Below are 15,821 nucleotides of genomic sequence, written 5' to 3' on the forward strand. Positions count from 1 at the left end.
ACGGTTTGGAGCGGCGATGCTGGAAACGTAACACTAATCTACAACTGCAGTCTGTTTGTGATATAACGTAATTCACACTGACTGAAGTGTTCTTGGATACACGGTTTGTTGCTAGTGCGTGACATGCAGGCTCTGCATGCACAGCCAACCACCAATCACAATCAATGTTGATCAATTTATCTAACAAGCAGGCCCCGCTAGTCAACCACAACCTAAAATTTGAAGGAATCAACATGCATGCATTATTACTACTATCATCCACTTTAGCCTGGATTGATAGTCTTATATGAATACAATGGTGTCGTGTCAGTCAACCAGTGTATTTAAACCATCTAATCTCCCTCTCCAATATCACTTCAAAATAGTCACAGTGCTTACTTGCTTTGATGTTTGTAAAGCATTGAAGTTCAACAAAGAATGGTTCACATTAGAAAAGTAAAAAATAAAAAAATCTATGTAGATGCACTCCCCTACAAAAATAGTAGTAGTCGAGAATGATTATTTCCAAATAGAGCTATTTATGTCATCTTGTAAAAATGTCTTTCTTCATATCGCAATATACACTCACTTAAAGGATTATTAGGAACACCTGTTGAATTTCACTTTAATGAAATTATCTAATCAACCAATCACATGGCAACTGCTTCAATGCATTTAGGGGTGTGATCCAGGTCTAGACAATCTCCTGAACTCCAAACCGAATGTCAGAATGGGAAAGAAAGGTGATCTAAGCCACTTTGAGCGTGACATGGTTCTAAGTGCCAGAAGGGCTGGTCTGAGTATTTATCGAAATCTGCTCAGTTACTGGGATTTTCATGCACAACCATTTCTAGGGTTTACAAAGAATGGTCTGAAAAAGGAAAAACATCCAGTATGCTGCAGTCCTGGGGGGTGAAAATGCCTTGTTGATGCTAGAGGTCAGAGGAGAATGAGCTGAGTGATTCAAGCTGATAGAAGATCAACTTTGACTCAAAATACCACTCATTACAACCGAGGTATGCAGCAAAGCATTTGTGAAGCCACAACACTCACAACCTTGAGGCGGATGGGCTGCGCCAGCAGAAGACTCCACCGGGGACCGCTCATCTCCACTAAAAATAGGAAAATGAGGCTACAATTTGCACAAGCGGACCAAAATTGGACAGTTGAATACTGTAAAAATGTTGCCTGGTCTGATGAGACTCGATTTCTGTTGAGACATTCAGATGGTAGAGTCAGAATTTGGCGTAAACAGAATGAGAACATGGATCCATCATGCCTTGTTACCACTGGGCAGGCTGCTGGTGGTGGTGTAATGGTGTTGGGGATCCCTTTCGCCTTCAGAACTGCCTCAATTCTTTGTGTCATTGATTCAACAAGGTGCTGGAAGCATTCTTTAGAAATGTTGGCCCATATTTAGAGGATAGGGTCTGGTATGGTGTTCCTAATAATCCTTTAGGTGAGTGTATATCGCATGAAAAACAATTTCGCAAGGTCAGTTTTTTTCCAATATCGTGCAGGCCTATCCCAGATTATAATTTTCTGAGGCGCTGTAATCCTAAAGTTGTATCACATGGGAATCTCTTGATAACAGAGTCACAGGAGAGAACACAGAGAGAAAACAGAGAAGCTGAATGTGAAGACTGATGTTTACTATAAGCTAAGCTAAAATGTCCTTAACCAATGAGATGGACAGGAACAATATAAATGTTCTGTATGTGGACAGGGTCACATCAGGTTTTGACTTAAAATTATTCGAAATCCAACATTACCTCGATAAGCTTGTTGGCGTGCTCACGGAACACCTGTGCATATTCCTTGACTTCTTTCTCGTTGCCATTCTTGGCAGCTTCAATCAAGACCAGGAGAGGAACATTGGTCTCCAGGAAAGAGTCAGAGACATGGTCCATCACAGCTTTACGCAGCTGTGAAGTAAGATAAGAAAAAAAAAAGGAAAGAAGTATGGAACTGTTAAAATAATAGATCCCCCTGTGCATATGCACTGACATCTTCAGTACAGATTGTTGACCTGACTACATAGTACACCTTCTCTCCATATTCAAGACAGACACCAGTCGCCTTGAAGAGGAGTGAGTGTGTGTGTGTGTATATGTGTATATATATATATATATATATATATATATATATATATATATATATATATTATTTATTAAAAGGAAACCTGTCTGCGAAGGTCTCTGGTCTTCTTCGTCATCCTGTCGATGGCTGTGTTCAGAGCATCACTCCTGTCCTTCCTTCCAGCCTGAAACATGAACAAAGGAGAGGAATTAATAAGTAGCATGGTGCAGTGACAACTATTTTCCAACGCTCATATTACATACATTGTGATGACCCCAAAGAACTACAATTTGTGGCTATTTATGAATGTTAAATAAATAACCCCATGAGGGACATACAAATAATATAAATAAAACTACTGATTCATTCATCCATTCATTTGTATGTTAAAAAGTGCCAGTGAGTGGGAGTAAAAGTGATCTTCGAGTTTTAGTGCAGCTAGTGTTATGCAGATACCCAAGCCTGATACATTTCTGATCCTTTTATTTATTGCAAACCATTGTGGTAGACCAGCTGTCAAAGGTGCCCCATTGCCCTCTGTTGAAACACTGGAATCATTTCCTAACTGATTGCACTGCGAACAAACCATGGAGCACAAAAACAAACAGTGGCCAACAGTTTCAAATTAACACACACACACACACACACACACACACACACACACACACACACACACACACACACACACACACACACACACACACACACACACACACACACACACACACACACACACACACACACACACACACACACACACACACACACACACACACACGTAAAAGGCACAGCTGCATTGGGTTAAAAAACAGCTGATTTGCATCTATAACAGCACTATAATTCATGGGCACCACACCCTTTTAAGTGCTGCTGTTGCAAACTGCATTTAAATCTGAATTTTTATTCATGCAGGGATCAGAGGAGGCCATCCAAATCCTGTCCAAGCCATCCTGCCACCACAGCTCTTTACATGGATATTGTACACAACACTGTTTGATAGATACCACGGGTAAAACGGTTCACAAAATTCATGGTTATGTTAATATCACAAAGCTACACGGTGTTAAGATTGTTGCATGCAGCTACATGCTAAAAGCAGTAAAAGATATTATCTTGGCTGCCAATGTTATAAAATTCTCGCCGGGTTGCATTCCTGCTGCAACATGTCCGATTGGGTAGTATTTGGTCCATAAGCCTTTATCTGCTATTTCTGACAATAACAAGTGCTGTGTCTGGCCATTACAATCTAACGTTAGCATACTGCTAACTATTAAGTAGCTGCATGCCAACGCCAGATAGCTGTAATCTTGGCAGCCAAAGTCATTTCTCCCCCAATTTCGGGTCGCATTACTGCTGGGACAGGTTCGGTTTGTATTATTTGGTTTAGAAGCCTTAATTTGTGATTTTTCACGGTACAAAGTCCTGCTGTATACTCCGTTGCAGTAGCTCCAGGTAACCCCCAAAAAAAAAAAATAACTATTTGAAGTTGTTTTCTGCACAAGCCTTTTTGACAAAAATTTGTGAGGCTAAAGTGAACCGAACAATACATACATGCCCCGAACCATGACTAGCGGAACAAATGGTTCAGATTTTTTACTTGAACAGTTCCATCCCTAATTAGATACCAAGCTCTAAGATTCCTTTATTTTCATTATTAATTCATATGTTGGCCTGCTCCATCCATCAATCCATTTTCTTTAATTTTTTAATCCACTGTGGCCAAAATCATTTTCTGTTGTAAGAAGCTATTTGTATCAATATCACTTACACTTATGATTTTTGGGCTTAATAGGCAAACAATTACCAATTGTAGAAACCCTGGAAACAATGTTCTCGACAAAGCGAGGATTGGCTTGGCTTGTGTGAACGAGTGGACTTCATAACATTGCTGCTAACCTTAACACGTTGACCACGTTTGGGAAAGATGGACATGCATGTCAGCATTTTCAAAAAACTCTGCTCTCTCCATCAACCCTACATCGGGTCTATTGGTCTATTCTTTGTTCATAAATAAAAAGCAGCAGTAAAAAGTAATTGCTATGGCAACACTGAGCACTAATAATGTAAAATAACACTGAAAATAATATTCTAATCTCTTCCCCACAGTTGCTTTTATCCCCTCATTTTCAATGAGAAAGGTGTGTTGATTAAAAGGTTACAATTTACTACACATGGCTGTGTAATATTGTAACACCATTGGCAGTAGTCACACAGCTAAGCACTACGCAGCAAGTCAAAGCCCTAACTACTGGTCCCCACTGAGAGCACAGAGATGTTCCGACACATTCTGCAAACTGCTCAAGCAGAATGTGGAAAATCTAAAACTTTCAGGAAGGATGGGGGGAGAGGGAGGGAGGGAGGGAGGGAGGGAGGGAGGGAGGGAGGGGAGAGAGAGAGAATGGAGAATAATACAATTAGATGAACGGGCAAAGAACCAGTTGGACTGTTGGCTGTTCCTTCCCCTTAGAATGCTCAAATCCACAGCAACATTACACCATTGATGGTGGTGACATTGACCTGCCCCATCCCCTACCGCCCTTTGCCCATTGGGGGGTTGTGTAAATAGTTAGGGGCAAGGGAGCTCCAACGGCACCAATCCCCCGTGATTTTGTGCTGGTTGGATGCAGTGCTGTGGTCGGGCTTTAGTCTGCTCTAACCCTACTCTCTCAATCCTATTTCATTCACGCCTAGCCTATATTTCATATCCGCGCCAGAGGTTTCTAAAGCACTTCTTCAGGTGCTTATTATGGAGGCAGTTTCTCTGAGGCATCTTTTATGATACTCAAGTGAGTCTCTATCCATCTCCTTTAGGACAGATTTAGGAACATCCCTTTTCTACAAAACCACTAGTCCGTTGGATTATGGAAAAATCCAATGGAAATAAAGTTTGCCCCAAGTGTCAAATGATCAGAGTTATAGCATATTGTTTTTTTTATATATATTTCAGCAAGTTCATTTTCAAGTTGAACGTCTTGATAATTTAAAAAAAAATTTATTTTAAAAAGGTTTTTTAAACCTCTTGAATTCCAAACGGGAAGCTAGCACACATTAAATAGAGGGTATTTCCATTATGCCCCCTGAGATTTAAGAATTCCCCCCCCGTGTTTTCCACTCTCACATTCTGCAGCAAAGTCCCAGAGGGGAGATGTAGTCTACCACAATAAATGTGGAGAATGACAGCAGCATGCTGGTCAAGTGACCTGGAAAGTCACAGCCAGATACATGTTTTGTTAAGACCCAAAAATTATGTAATGAAATTAATTAGGTATAGCAGTATATATTTAGTAACAATACACATTCAAATTTGACTTGTGTTTCAGTTACTATTTTCATCTACTGCCAAAACAGAGTGGAAATACAATTATTTGCTTTCATTAAGTACAAATTTTTGCCTATAGCAGTTGCAAAAAGACTTCAAATCCATATCAAATACATCACAGTAAGGTAATCAAAGTAATATACACGTACTGTATAAAGCAGGGAGGGGTGTGTGGTGGGCTATAGCAATCATGTTTAAGTAAAAGATGCTTGAGTGAAATAGAAGATGTTAAAGTGCCAAAGCTAAAGAAACAGTATCTGTGCGTCATACTGTCTCTTATATCTAGTTCATTGAAATTACCCCCACACTCATCTCTATCCATATTAAATAATTAAGGAAAAGTCAGCATTTTCATGCACTGAACTACAGACATCTCATTCTCTTTAGCACTCTGAATGGTGCTGAAATGTAGCCTTCTTTGAGCAAAACCACAAATAAAATGCATTTGCTAAATGTTAAACATTTTAACAGCATTTTAGTTTTTTATAGCACCTTGTGATTCACATCATCAAGTAAGTATTCAGCCTTGTCTATTACATGTTTAAAGCTAGCTTAATTTAACTTCAGAGCAGCAGGCCATACACTATATGCCAGAACTGCACTGAGGTTATGTAAATTATGAATATAAGCTAGACAACGTATGTTAGCATTGCTATAGTATACTCGCTCCTGTACAGAGATATGGGAACGCAGCACATCATTGCTCATCCATGCTCATGTTTAGGTTGTCTTTAGCCACATGTTACAAACTATGTTTTTGCTTTGTTGTGTTCTTTTTTTGATTATGTCTCTGGTATATATTCATACATAGCGCATACAGAACAACAGCAAGGCAAGGCTGAGATTTACAGCTGTGGTTAATTTCAACAGCAAGCTGCCGCAACACGTTCAAGATATCAATATTCTGATGGTGACGAGCCAGTGGGAGGGAAGTGGGGATGCAAGAGGGAGGTGGAGGAAGACTAAGGTGCACAAGCAGTGTGTATGAGGCAGAGAGCAAGTGACTGAGCAAGAGAGTGAGAGGGGGTTTGTGTGAGTGTGGGAGAGAAAAAGAGAGAGAGAAACAGTAGTGATGATCGACGCCAGACTGCCACCACTCTGTAGCAGTGAGTGGCTGCAACAAAAAGCACAGAATAACATCCCTGACTCCCTGCTCTGCTTTTTTCTCTCTCCCTGCGTCTCAGCTAGCAGACGAGGGCTCCGCTCACAGCTCTGCAGAGGCTATGCTGAGACTGAGCCGGCTTCGGAAGCAGGATCTCTGGCTGCCATCAACAAGTTAGGGTTGGAAAACCACAGCCATGAAAGAGGAAAGCTTGATCTTCAATTAACCATCTGAGCTGACATCATTGCGGTGGAAGGGAAACAAAAGGGTAAAAAAAAGAAAAAGAAAAAAAGGAAAGGAGGGGGGGGGTCTGTTCACCGGAGTCGCTCTGGATGCAACTGATCAACTTAAAAAAAATATATATAAATATTTATTTCAAGGATTCGTGGGATGACGAAAAAGATTCACCTTTTCTTTGAGCTTGGATTTTAAAAAGGACTCTAAGCAAAATAACAGGAATAACCATCATCTTGGGACATGGAATTTCATATTTTGTTTCAATTGGGTGGGTTCAGAATTGCTTTATTTCCAAAGAGGCTGATTCCTTTTGTGCTTACTCAAAAGGGTTTTTTCCCTTTGGATTTTTCTTCCATCTGGTTGCTTCAAGAGTCTGCGGAAAAGGACAGTTGAATGCAGCCTCCGATGTGCACAAAAGAATGGGTAAGTTAGTCCCTTTATATGGCAGGTCTGGACATGAATAGGGAATACAAGTAAGAGCGAGGGAGGCTAAGGACTAAAAGCCCTTCTGCCTAGTGTATTTGCTGCAAATGTCCTTCATTTTTTTCTACTTCACCGACACAAGTTGGGAATATATACATATAAATACCATTTTCTACTGTTTTGCACATCTCTTAAGTGATTAAGAAGACTTAAGGAAAAAAAAAAACTCAATCACTTAAAAAAAATAGCATATTAAAGCGGCTAAATAAAGAAGAAACATGCGGCAATAATTGATGAATGACATTCAGCAGAAAATGTGTATTTAAGCCAAATTACAAAGAACAAGATGTGACCAAAATATTCTAAATATAAATAGCAAGGGTGTGGAAACAAAGTCTAGCTCATGTATGTAATTGATCATGAAATGCCCAAGTAAATTAGACCTCCAATAAACCTAAGCTCACAGAAATCATGTTTACATACATTGTGAAAGTTGTCAATGTAAAATATCTAACTGGTAGATTTATGGAAAAGCACCCACAAAAAGAACAATCGTCGCCATGAATTAGTAATAAGTGCTCTGCAGAGATAAGCTTTCCCACCCCACAGTTCATTTTGTTATCTTTGAACCCACCCAGGTTTCCATTCAAGGTGGCCATTGGTGGGACCTGCACCAGCGGCTCTGTGTCTGTGTGTGATCAGCATGCTCCTAGTGTGCCTGCTGCCTCCTGCATCGTGCACAACCTGCCCTCAAAAATGTCGCTGTGAGGACCTGCAGTTCTACTGCGACACCCAGGGGCTTCAGGCACCCCCAGATGGTGTGGAGAAGGGGGCCCTGGGGTTGTCACTACGCCACAATAGCATCACTGAGCTCAGCCCTGATCAATTTTATGGCTTCAGCCAGCTCACCTGGCTACATCTAGACCACAACCAGATTACAACCGTACAAGAGGACGCCTTTCAAGGGCTCTACAAGCTGAAGGACCTCAATCTGAGCTCCAATCGTATCACCAAGTTGCCCAACACAACCTTCATCCACCTCATCAATCTCCAGATACTGGACCTGTCCTTCAATCAGATGACTGCATTGGAACCAGAACTGTTTCATGGACTGAGGAAGCTCCAGATACTCCACCTCCGCTCCAATTTACTTCGCACCACACCTGTTCGCGCATTCTGGGACTGCCGCAGCCTGGAATATCTGGGCCTAAGCAGCAATCGTTTACGGAGTCTGGCCCGGAATGGATTTGCTGGGCTCATTAAGCTTAAAGAGCTCCACTTGGAGCACAATCAGCTGACCAAGATCAACTTGGCCCATTTCCCTCGCCTTGTTGCCCTCCAGTTTCTTTACTTGCAGTGGAATAAAATCAGCAACCTAACATGTGGCATGGAGTGGACCTGGACCACTTTAGAGAAACTGGACCTCACAGGAAATGAAATTCGTGTCCTGACATCTGATGTGTTTCAAACGCTGCCAAATTTAAAGATTTTGCTGCTGGATAACAACAAACTAAGCAGTCTGGATCCCCAAGTCATGGATATGTGGCAGTCTCTGGGTACCATTGGGCTGTCTAGCAACTTTTGGGAATGTACCAAAAGGATTTGCTCTCTGGCCACTTGGCTGAGCACCTTTAAGGGAAGGTGGGAACATTCCATTCTCTGCCATAGTCCTGAATATGCCCAAGGCGAGGAGATACTTGATGCTGTTTATGGATTCCAGCTTTGCCAGAATTTTTCAGCGCCGGTTGTTCAGACCATTAGTACTACCACAGACGCTACTATAGCTGCAGAGATCACAAGCTCCTTGTTTGGAATTATGCAGCCGACCCCCACGCAGGACTACGCAGAGGATTTTGTGAGCTTTACCACAGTCACTACCACAACAACTACAACAACACCACCACGCACTGCTCAAGCAACTACTGCTACATTGGAAGAGGCAGCTGCAACAGAGGACTCCTCTGCAATGGACAACACTGTTATGACTCATAGGGTTATCATTGGAACTATGGCCCTTCTATTTTCATTCTTTTTCATCATTTTCGTTGTGTATATCTCACGGAAGTGCTGCCCTCCCACCCTGCGCCGGATACGCCATTGTTCGGCTATTCAGAACCGCAGACAGATGAGGACCCAGCAGCGGCAGCCTATGGCAGATCTAGCTACACAGGTACCCTATAATGAGTATGAGCCCAGCCATGAAGAAGGGGCACTCGTGATCATAAACGGCTATGGGCAGTGCAAGTGTCAGCAACTGCCTTACAAAGAGTGTGAAGTATGAACTCTTATTTATTCCTAGAGCATATGGTTTGCCATTTGACCATTTCAGATGATACAGGGTTTGCTTTTTTTAATTTTAATTTTCCAGTTTATGTAAAAAGCATAATTTCTACAAGTAAGATTAGAGAATATGTGAGAAATGTTGAATGCTACAATGACACAGGTTGGACATGACAGTCTAGGGATGATGTAGAGATAGTCACAAATTTATTTTTCTATGAATGCAAGGTTGTTCATATCAGGCAGGGGCAATCATTTTAAACAAGAAAATTGTAAACTGTGAGATTTGTCTCCACATTGTCTCTATATTCTGCAGCACAGAGAAAATACTTAGCCAAATGGCCCTCTGCTAACAGAATACATTAAGTGGAGAAATGTGATTTATGTCTTATTTCTTTTAAAAAGTAAATATTTAAGATCATGTTTTTAATTGCACCACAGACAATTTACTGTAAGCCACTCACTCAATTACTAGGGCAAATTAATTGGATACATTTTCTAAGTTTTGTTTTATAGTTTTAAAATAACGGTTATACATTAAAGGCCACACAATTATAACTAAAAAGATTTGTCATTATGCTAAAAATAAAAAAATTAATTCTCTTAAGGAGAGAAGAACCCTGAAATGCTATTTGGTATAAATAAATGTTATTATATTTACCAAATCAGACATGAGTCAATTAGGCAAGGCTATAATCTTCCATCAGATCAAAGGCCTCACAGCATTTCCTGTTTACAAAGTTTATGTGGGCAGCCCACCCCCAAAGAAATGGCTGCCTTTAGCCAAAAAGGGATTATTTTGTTTATATTTGGTTTTCTTCCAAATTTTATTCTGTGTGGAAATGCAACTACAAGTGTGTACTGTTTGAAAAGACTGCCGAAATTGTGCATTTACATTCAATTACGTATACTGGGAAAATGGCCTCTTTGATCGGGCTTTAGCTCGTAAATGCAATGCTGTTTTGCAGCTTGTTGGATGTTGGAGCTCCCGCCCACAAGGGCCAACCACCCAAAATAAATTCTCAACCTGTGGGAAACACTAAGCATTGTTCATCTGTGGTTAATCTTTAATATACTACACTGCTTAGCAAAAACACATGGATGATCTTGGAAATCAAGAACGAAATGATTAGACCTTTAAATGTTTAATGATCTGTACATGGATTCTTTAGCCCTCAAATACCATATACACTGTGACCATAATATTTTCAACATCTTAATCTAGTAAGTACAGTTCGCTGATTTGCTATAATATAGTAGGATCAATATATAGACAAGCTAGTGTGAGGTGTGAGGGTAGCAAGTAAAAGTGACCAGCGCAAATGCCAGATAGGAGAGCATTTCATTCTGAAAATAAAACCTTTCCCCAGTCGCCCAGGCTCTTTAGTGCTTACACACTAATCAGGACTGACAGGCTCAAGATTGAACCAATTAAGGCAAGGCAAAAATAATCTAATATTCTGTCACCCACACCAATGATCCAGCAACATTTAGCTTGTTCGGCCAATAAAAAACAGTTCTAGTAGAATCATCATTGGACCTTTTACTTTAAGACATTGTTCTTGTAAAGGGATACGTGTTGTCATTTACAGTATTAAAAATGTGATTACCGTGAATAACGCATATTATAACAGTTCCTTGGTTAGCAGTCACAAGTGTCAAGATAAACTGCAGTCAATAGCCTGAAAGCAAATGGCGATCCAGTGATAAGCAAACAGCAAGCCTGGGTCAGGACACATTTGTATGCAGCAGGGAGAGGATGTGCATTAGCATCAGACTAAAGCTGCTGCCGCAGCTCCGCACTTCTTTGTGTTCAGTTTGGTGATGGGGGCAGGGTGAAAGAGAGACGGATTTAAAGCAAGTGATAGGAAGATGGAGAGGAGCAAAGAAAGGGTCAGGAGTCAGGAGGTGCCATTTGTGGCTTCGTCTCTTTATTGAGGATGTCAAAATCTGGCTTCAGTCTTTTAAATTAATGCTTGTGTTAATGTGTTAATGTCTCTGCACACATGGTCATTGGGTGCCTACAACAACTTCTAAGAAAGTGTTTGTGTAAACCAAAACTTGTTACACTTCACATTTGAATTCAAAGAAAAACATTGCATACACTGATCATACCGATTTCCAAAGTCAAGCACCTCCACTTTCTTTCTAATTTTGTTTTCTTCCAGCTTCGCACTGCTTTTGCTACTGCCCTTCTAATCGGTCTTGCATGTTCAAAAGTCAATTAAGTTGAATATTTCTTATCTTATGTCATTCAGCAAACATTATGGTGAGACCTCATTCTTGGTAACACCAAGAATTGGGACGTATGTGGAAGTTCTATAAAGTTCATTTCACTGTTTAAGACTACGGTTGTACTAAGTGATTGAAAATCCACAAAATTTGTAGAAATATGCATCCTTTGCACTCTGGCTCTTTGTAAACTGTTTTTGTTTCCTCTTGTCAACCTCTAGCTCTGGTCCCCACCCTGCCTAAAAATAAATAAAAAAAAAACAAGTGAACCAATCCCCTCTCTCTAACCCAATCTCTTTGTGCAAAATGAATGCTTTTCTCTTCCCATTATCCTTTTGTATTGTAATATGTACAATTTCATATCTGTATAGTGGATAAGATGTGCCAAACTGAAGAAAAAAAAAAAAAAACATTTTCCCCTCAAAACATATATTTTTAAATAAAATGGTTATAATTTACAGAGTGTTGGCTAACTGATGGATGCTCACAACTTGGTTTGGTCTTTTATTACAGTTTGTAATGTACAGTATAAATCTTTAGCAATACTTTGCCAAACCAAAAAACCAACCACTGGTGAAGTTGACATGCATCAGTATATTGGGAAAATTCTGAAAGTATGTGTCAAATGAAACACAATTTCTAGTATTTTTTTAAAGCACCGTTTAAACACAGACGGCTCAGAAAGGAGACACCACACTTACAGGTGCATTTTCTGTAACTACATCATATGGGTTTTGCCACTGCCCCGCCCTTGCAGGAGACTAGCAGCAGGACCAGAGTCTATTCACTTCAATAGGAGAAGTGAACATGGGCACAGATTATGACCGATTCTTTCGCCCCAAAGTCGCCAAAGTAAATACTGGACCCATTTAATAAATACACAATGCACGACGTTCACAAACCTTCCAAACAAGGGGGGGTGGGTGGGGGGGGTGTCTATACCATTTCCACCATTGGCACAGCTTGTAATGTGTCATCTTTTGTTAGAGCATTTTTGGTTCAAAGCACTAAAGGTTGAGGAATTAATTTGATTAGGATTCCCTTCCGTCAATGCATGTCTACATAATGATTAGATCATCTACTTTACAAGTCAATTAAATAAAATTCTAATAATGTTATGCAAAACACACGTTTCTGGGGTCCACAATTTGAAGAAGCTTGAATACACCTGCTTTAAGGCAGAGTGATGTAAAGACATTTCTGAATGTAGGCATTTAAATAGAACTGTCAATACAGAAAAACCTATGCTGTTACTGTTCTGTCTACCGGTATGCATTGGTATGAGGCTTCAAAAGAAGGCTGAAACTATTGATTGTTTTAATTATCAATTACTTTCTCAATTATTTCTTTTTCAATTAATTGGTTAATCGTTTAGTCTATTAAGTGTCAGAAAATAGCAACAAATGCAAAACAATTTTCAAGAACCCAAGGTAATTTCTTCCTATTGCTAGATAAAACTCAATATTTAAAACAGTAAAACATTTTAATTTTTGATAGATAAATTTATTGAAAAAAATCAAGAACTGACTCTCCATGTCCGCATAACTTCAATAGTAAAGTTTGTCAGGCAATGAAAAAACACTGAGTAATGCCACAGGCACATGAACCTTCAGATAAAATCTAAGATTATGAATGTAGTGCCTTTTAGTCATTAATTGCCTATATGTGAGTTAATGCTCCAGTGAAGTACATTTTATTGTAATGTGGCAATATATACAAGATTAAATGATAACTAAACCTGCATTTCCTCCCTTGTATAAGCTTTGGTATAACTGTAGCATCTTAGACAAATTTGACTATTTGACATTGATCAATTATGATTTTGTTTGTCATTTAATTAAATAACGGTTTTAACAAATTAAACACAAGTATTGTGAGGCAAGTGTTAGTTGAGTAAGAACCACAGAAGAGCAAATAATCTCAGCAATGCAGTTAAACCAAAAGTGACCCAGAGCAACAGATAACCCAGTCATTGCTCGTGGGATTTTCAGATCAAGGAGATGTAAAAGTTTTTTTTTTTTTTTTAAAGCTGGCTTCATACTCTAGTATTTGCAAAGTGGACATGGCAGAAACTACCTACAGATTTGCAACTCTGGGTTTCCAACTGAGCAGATTGTATACATGTTAGTTTAAGACAAGTCTACGTATTATACCATGTAGCTGTTTTACAAATTCAAGTTGCATGGTATCCACCAGGAATGTTGCAGAAGCCCAGCATTTTTGACCACATCATAAAATTTATCTTACCAACTCACAATGTGAACTGTTGTTAAAATGTAAAGATCAAAGTCATCTCTCCACATGCCAAAATAAGTAAAATTCCATCACCCATTTGTGGGAAGAATTATTTTTTACATCTATATTGTTCACATAGATGTATGCAAGAAGTGAAACAACACCTACATGGCATCTGGTAAATCAAGGTAAGATATTGTTGCCATTTTTTAACAAATGAGACAATTCATAGATATTATATATGAAAATACAACTCTACCAAGAAATCTTTAATCCAAGTTGTTCCCATTTGTCAGAAAGTCCACATAACAAGCCTAACATGTTCAAAAGAAAGAATAACCGTTTCCATTAAAAAACTTTAGGTAGGCAGTTTCAGGTAGACCGGTTCACTGATATGTAAACTTTATCTGAAGGCAACTTACTGTGTATCAAGCAGTTTGGAGTTTCAAAAGATGCAAACATTGAGAAATGTAAGCCGACACGGCAATCCAAATGTAAGAACCACTTCAATTTTACCTGCTCTTTTTTGATGAGGCCTACAGAAAGCAAGCTTCAGTAATTAACCTGCAGTGTACCCAGGTGGGGGAGGCATTAAACTGATGAGTCCGACTACATGGCATCGGTAGCCTGCAGGGCTCAAGGACTCAGAGCCCATGTATGCTTCACAAACTCGTTACGAGGCTTCCAGTAACGCTGGAAAATGCTTACTAGAAAGGACATATTGATCTGGACTCTCATTGGCAAATACCGCCCTAATATATTTATTGCTTAACACATTTAAAGCCAATCCCCAACCATATCATTGGGGGATCCAAGTGCAAACAGTAGAGGGATGAGCAAACCAACTAACTGCAAAATGCTAAACTTTCCTGTTGATCTTTTGGAGATAACAATTTTGCGTCATACACAAAAAAAAAGTGCATTTTGATCATCTACATCTTAACATTCTTAATAAATTAATCGTTAACCCAGACACAAAACAATTCTTGAAAAAAAAAAAAAAAAAAAAGAGTTTGAAGCAACTATGCATTAAAGACATGATTAAAGTTGTCTATACAGCAAATACAGCTGTGATTATCCTAGAAAGTATTGCGAAAGGTGTGATGTTAAGCCCAGAACCAAACAAACTCCAGTCTTTAAAGCAACTACATATTGACAAAACTTTAAAGATGAATGCAAGAGAGTAGATATTAAGCAAACAAACCTCTGAGCATTAACAGTTGAAAGCAAACACTAATTAACCCATTGTAGGAGAGCATTGCTATCACCTATAAAGACTGAGGGCTAGATTTATCAAGCCGTTTTACCGCTTCCAGGCGCTAATTGGTCGCAAAGACGGACGTAACTGATGCGGGCTATTTACAAACAGGGCGCACTTGGGTAAAATCGCAGATTGTCTGCCACATGAGCGAGAGAGACAAGTTGCACTTTCAATGCGTTCGGGGAGTGGGTGGGGAAAGTGGGAGTTCCACCCAAAAGGTGGAGAGGATAGAGCCAAAGTGCACCTAATTATATATTCCATGGTATTTACAAAGACTGTCAGTAAGAGCGCCTCTATTCTGCGGAGGAAATTCTCCGCCTCTTTAAACCGCCGCCGCAATCGAAGTTTCCTCGTAGACCTTTATGCCGCTGGTGAAATGGCAACAGTAATTTGAGCAAGACGAAGACATAGGCGAGGCTGAAAATATTTTTAACAGAAGAATCACACTTTGTCAGTGAACACAACATCATTTAGCGTTACAGATCAAGCAGCCATGCAATATTAGAGTTACTGGAAGAAATCAAAGATGAAATTGAATCTCCCACTCAGCGTTCACATCCCATTCCAGCAGTTGTTAAACTCCTCGCTACATCACAAATATTGGCATCAGGATAATTTCAAACAGTCATAGCATCAGCAGTGGGAATATCGCAGTCTGCACTCAGCCATATCAT

General features: G+C 39.7%; 2 protein-coding genes across 2 annotated transcripts in view; one reads left to right on the top strand and one right to left on the bottom strand.

Annotated features, from left to right (window-relative positions):
* Positions 1 to 15,821, bottom strand: part of ctnna1 (catenin (cadherin-associated protein), alpha 1) — a 75,342-nt gene that overhangs the window by 41,937 nt on the left and 17,584 nt on the right. Inside the window, exons 5-6 of the mRNA XM_039812894.1 lie at positions 2,162 to 2,242; positions 1,752 to 1,904 (exon numbers count right to left, since the gene is read on the bottom strand). Of these exons, the coding sequence (XP_039668828.1) occupies positions 1,752 to 1,904; positions 2,162 to 2,242 (234 nt within the window). The remainder of the gene's footprint in view (positions 1 to 1,751; positions 1,905 to 2,161; positions 2,243 to 15,821) is intronic.
* On the top strand, positions 6,394 to 11,924 carry lrrtm2 (leucine rich repeat transmembrane neuronal 2). Its single transcript, XM_039812895.1, has 2 exons — positions 6,394 to 7,139; positions 7,778 to 11,924. The coding sequence occupies exons 1-2, from the start codon at positions 7,136 to 7,138 to the stop codon at positions 9,418 to 9,420; spliced, it is 1,647 nt and encodes a 548-aa protein (XP_039668829.1). The 5' UTR covers positions 6,394 to 7,135; the 3' UTR covers positions 9,421 to 11,924.

Source organism: Perca fluviatilis, chromosome 10 (genome assembly GCF_010015445.1).
Source record: "Perca fluviatilis chromosome 10, GENO_Pfluv_1.0, whole genome shotgun sequence".
In the NCBI taxonomy this organism is placed as follows: domain Eukaryota; kingdom Metazoa; phylum Chordata; class Actinopteri; order Perciformes; family Percidae; genus Perca; species Perca fluviatilis.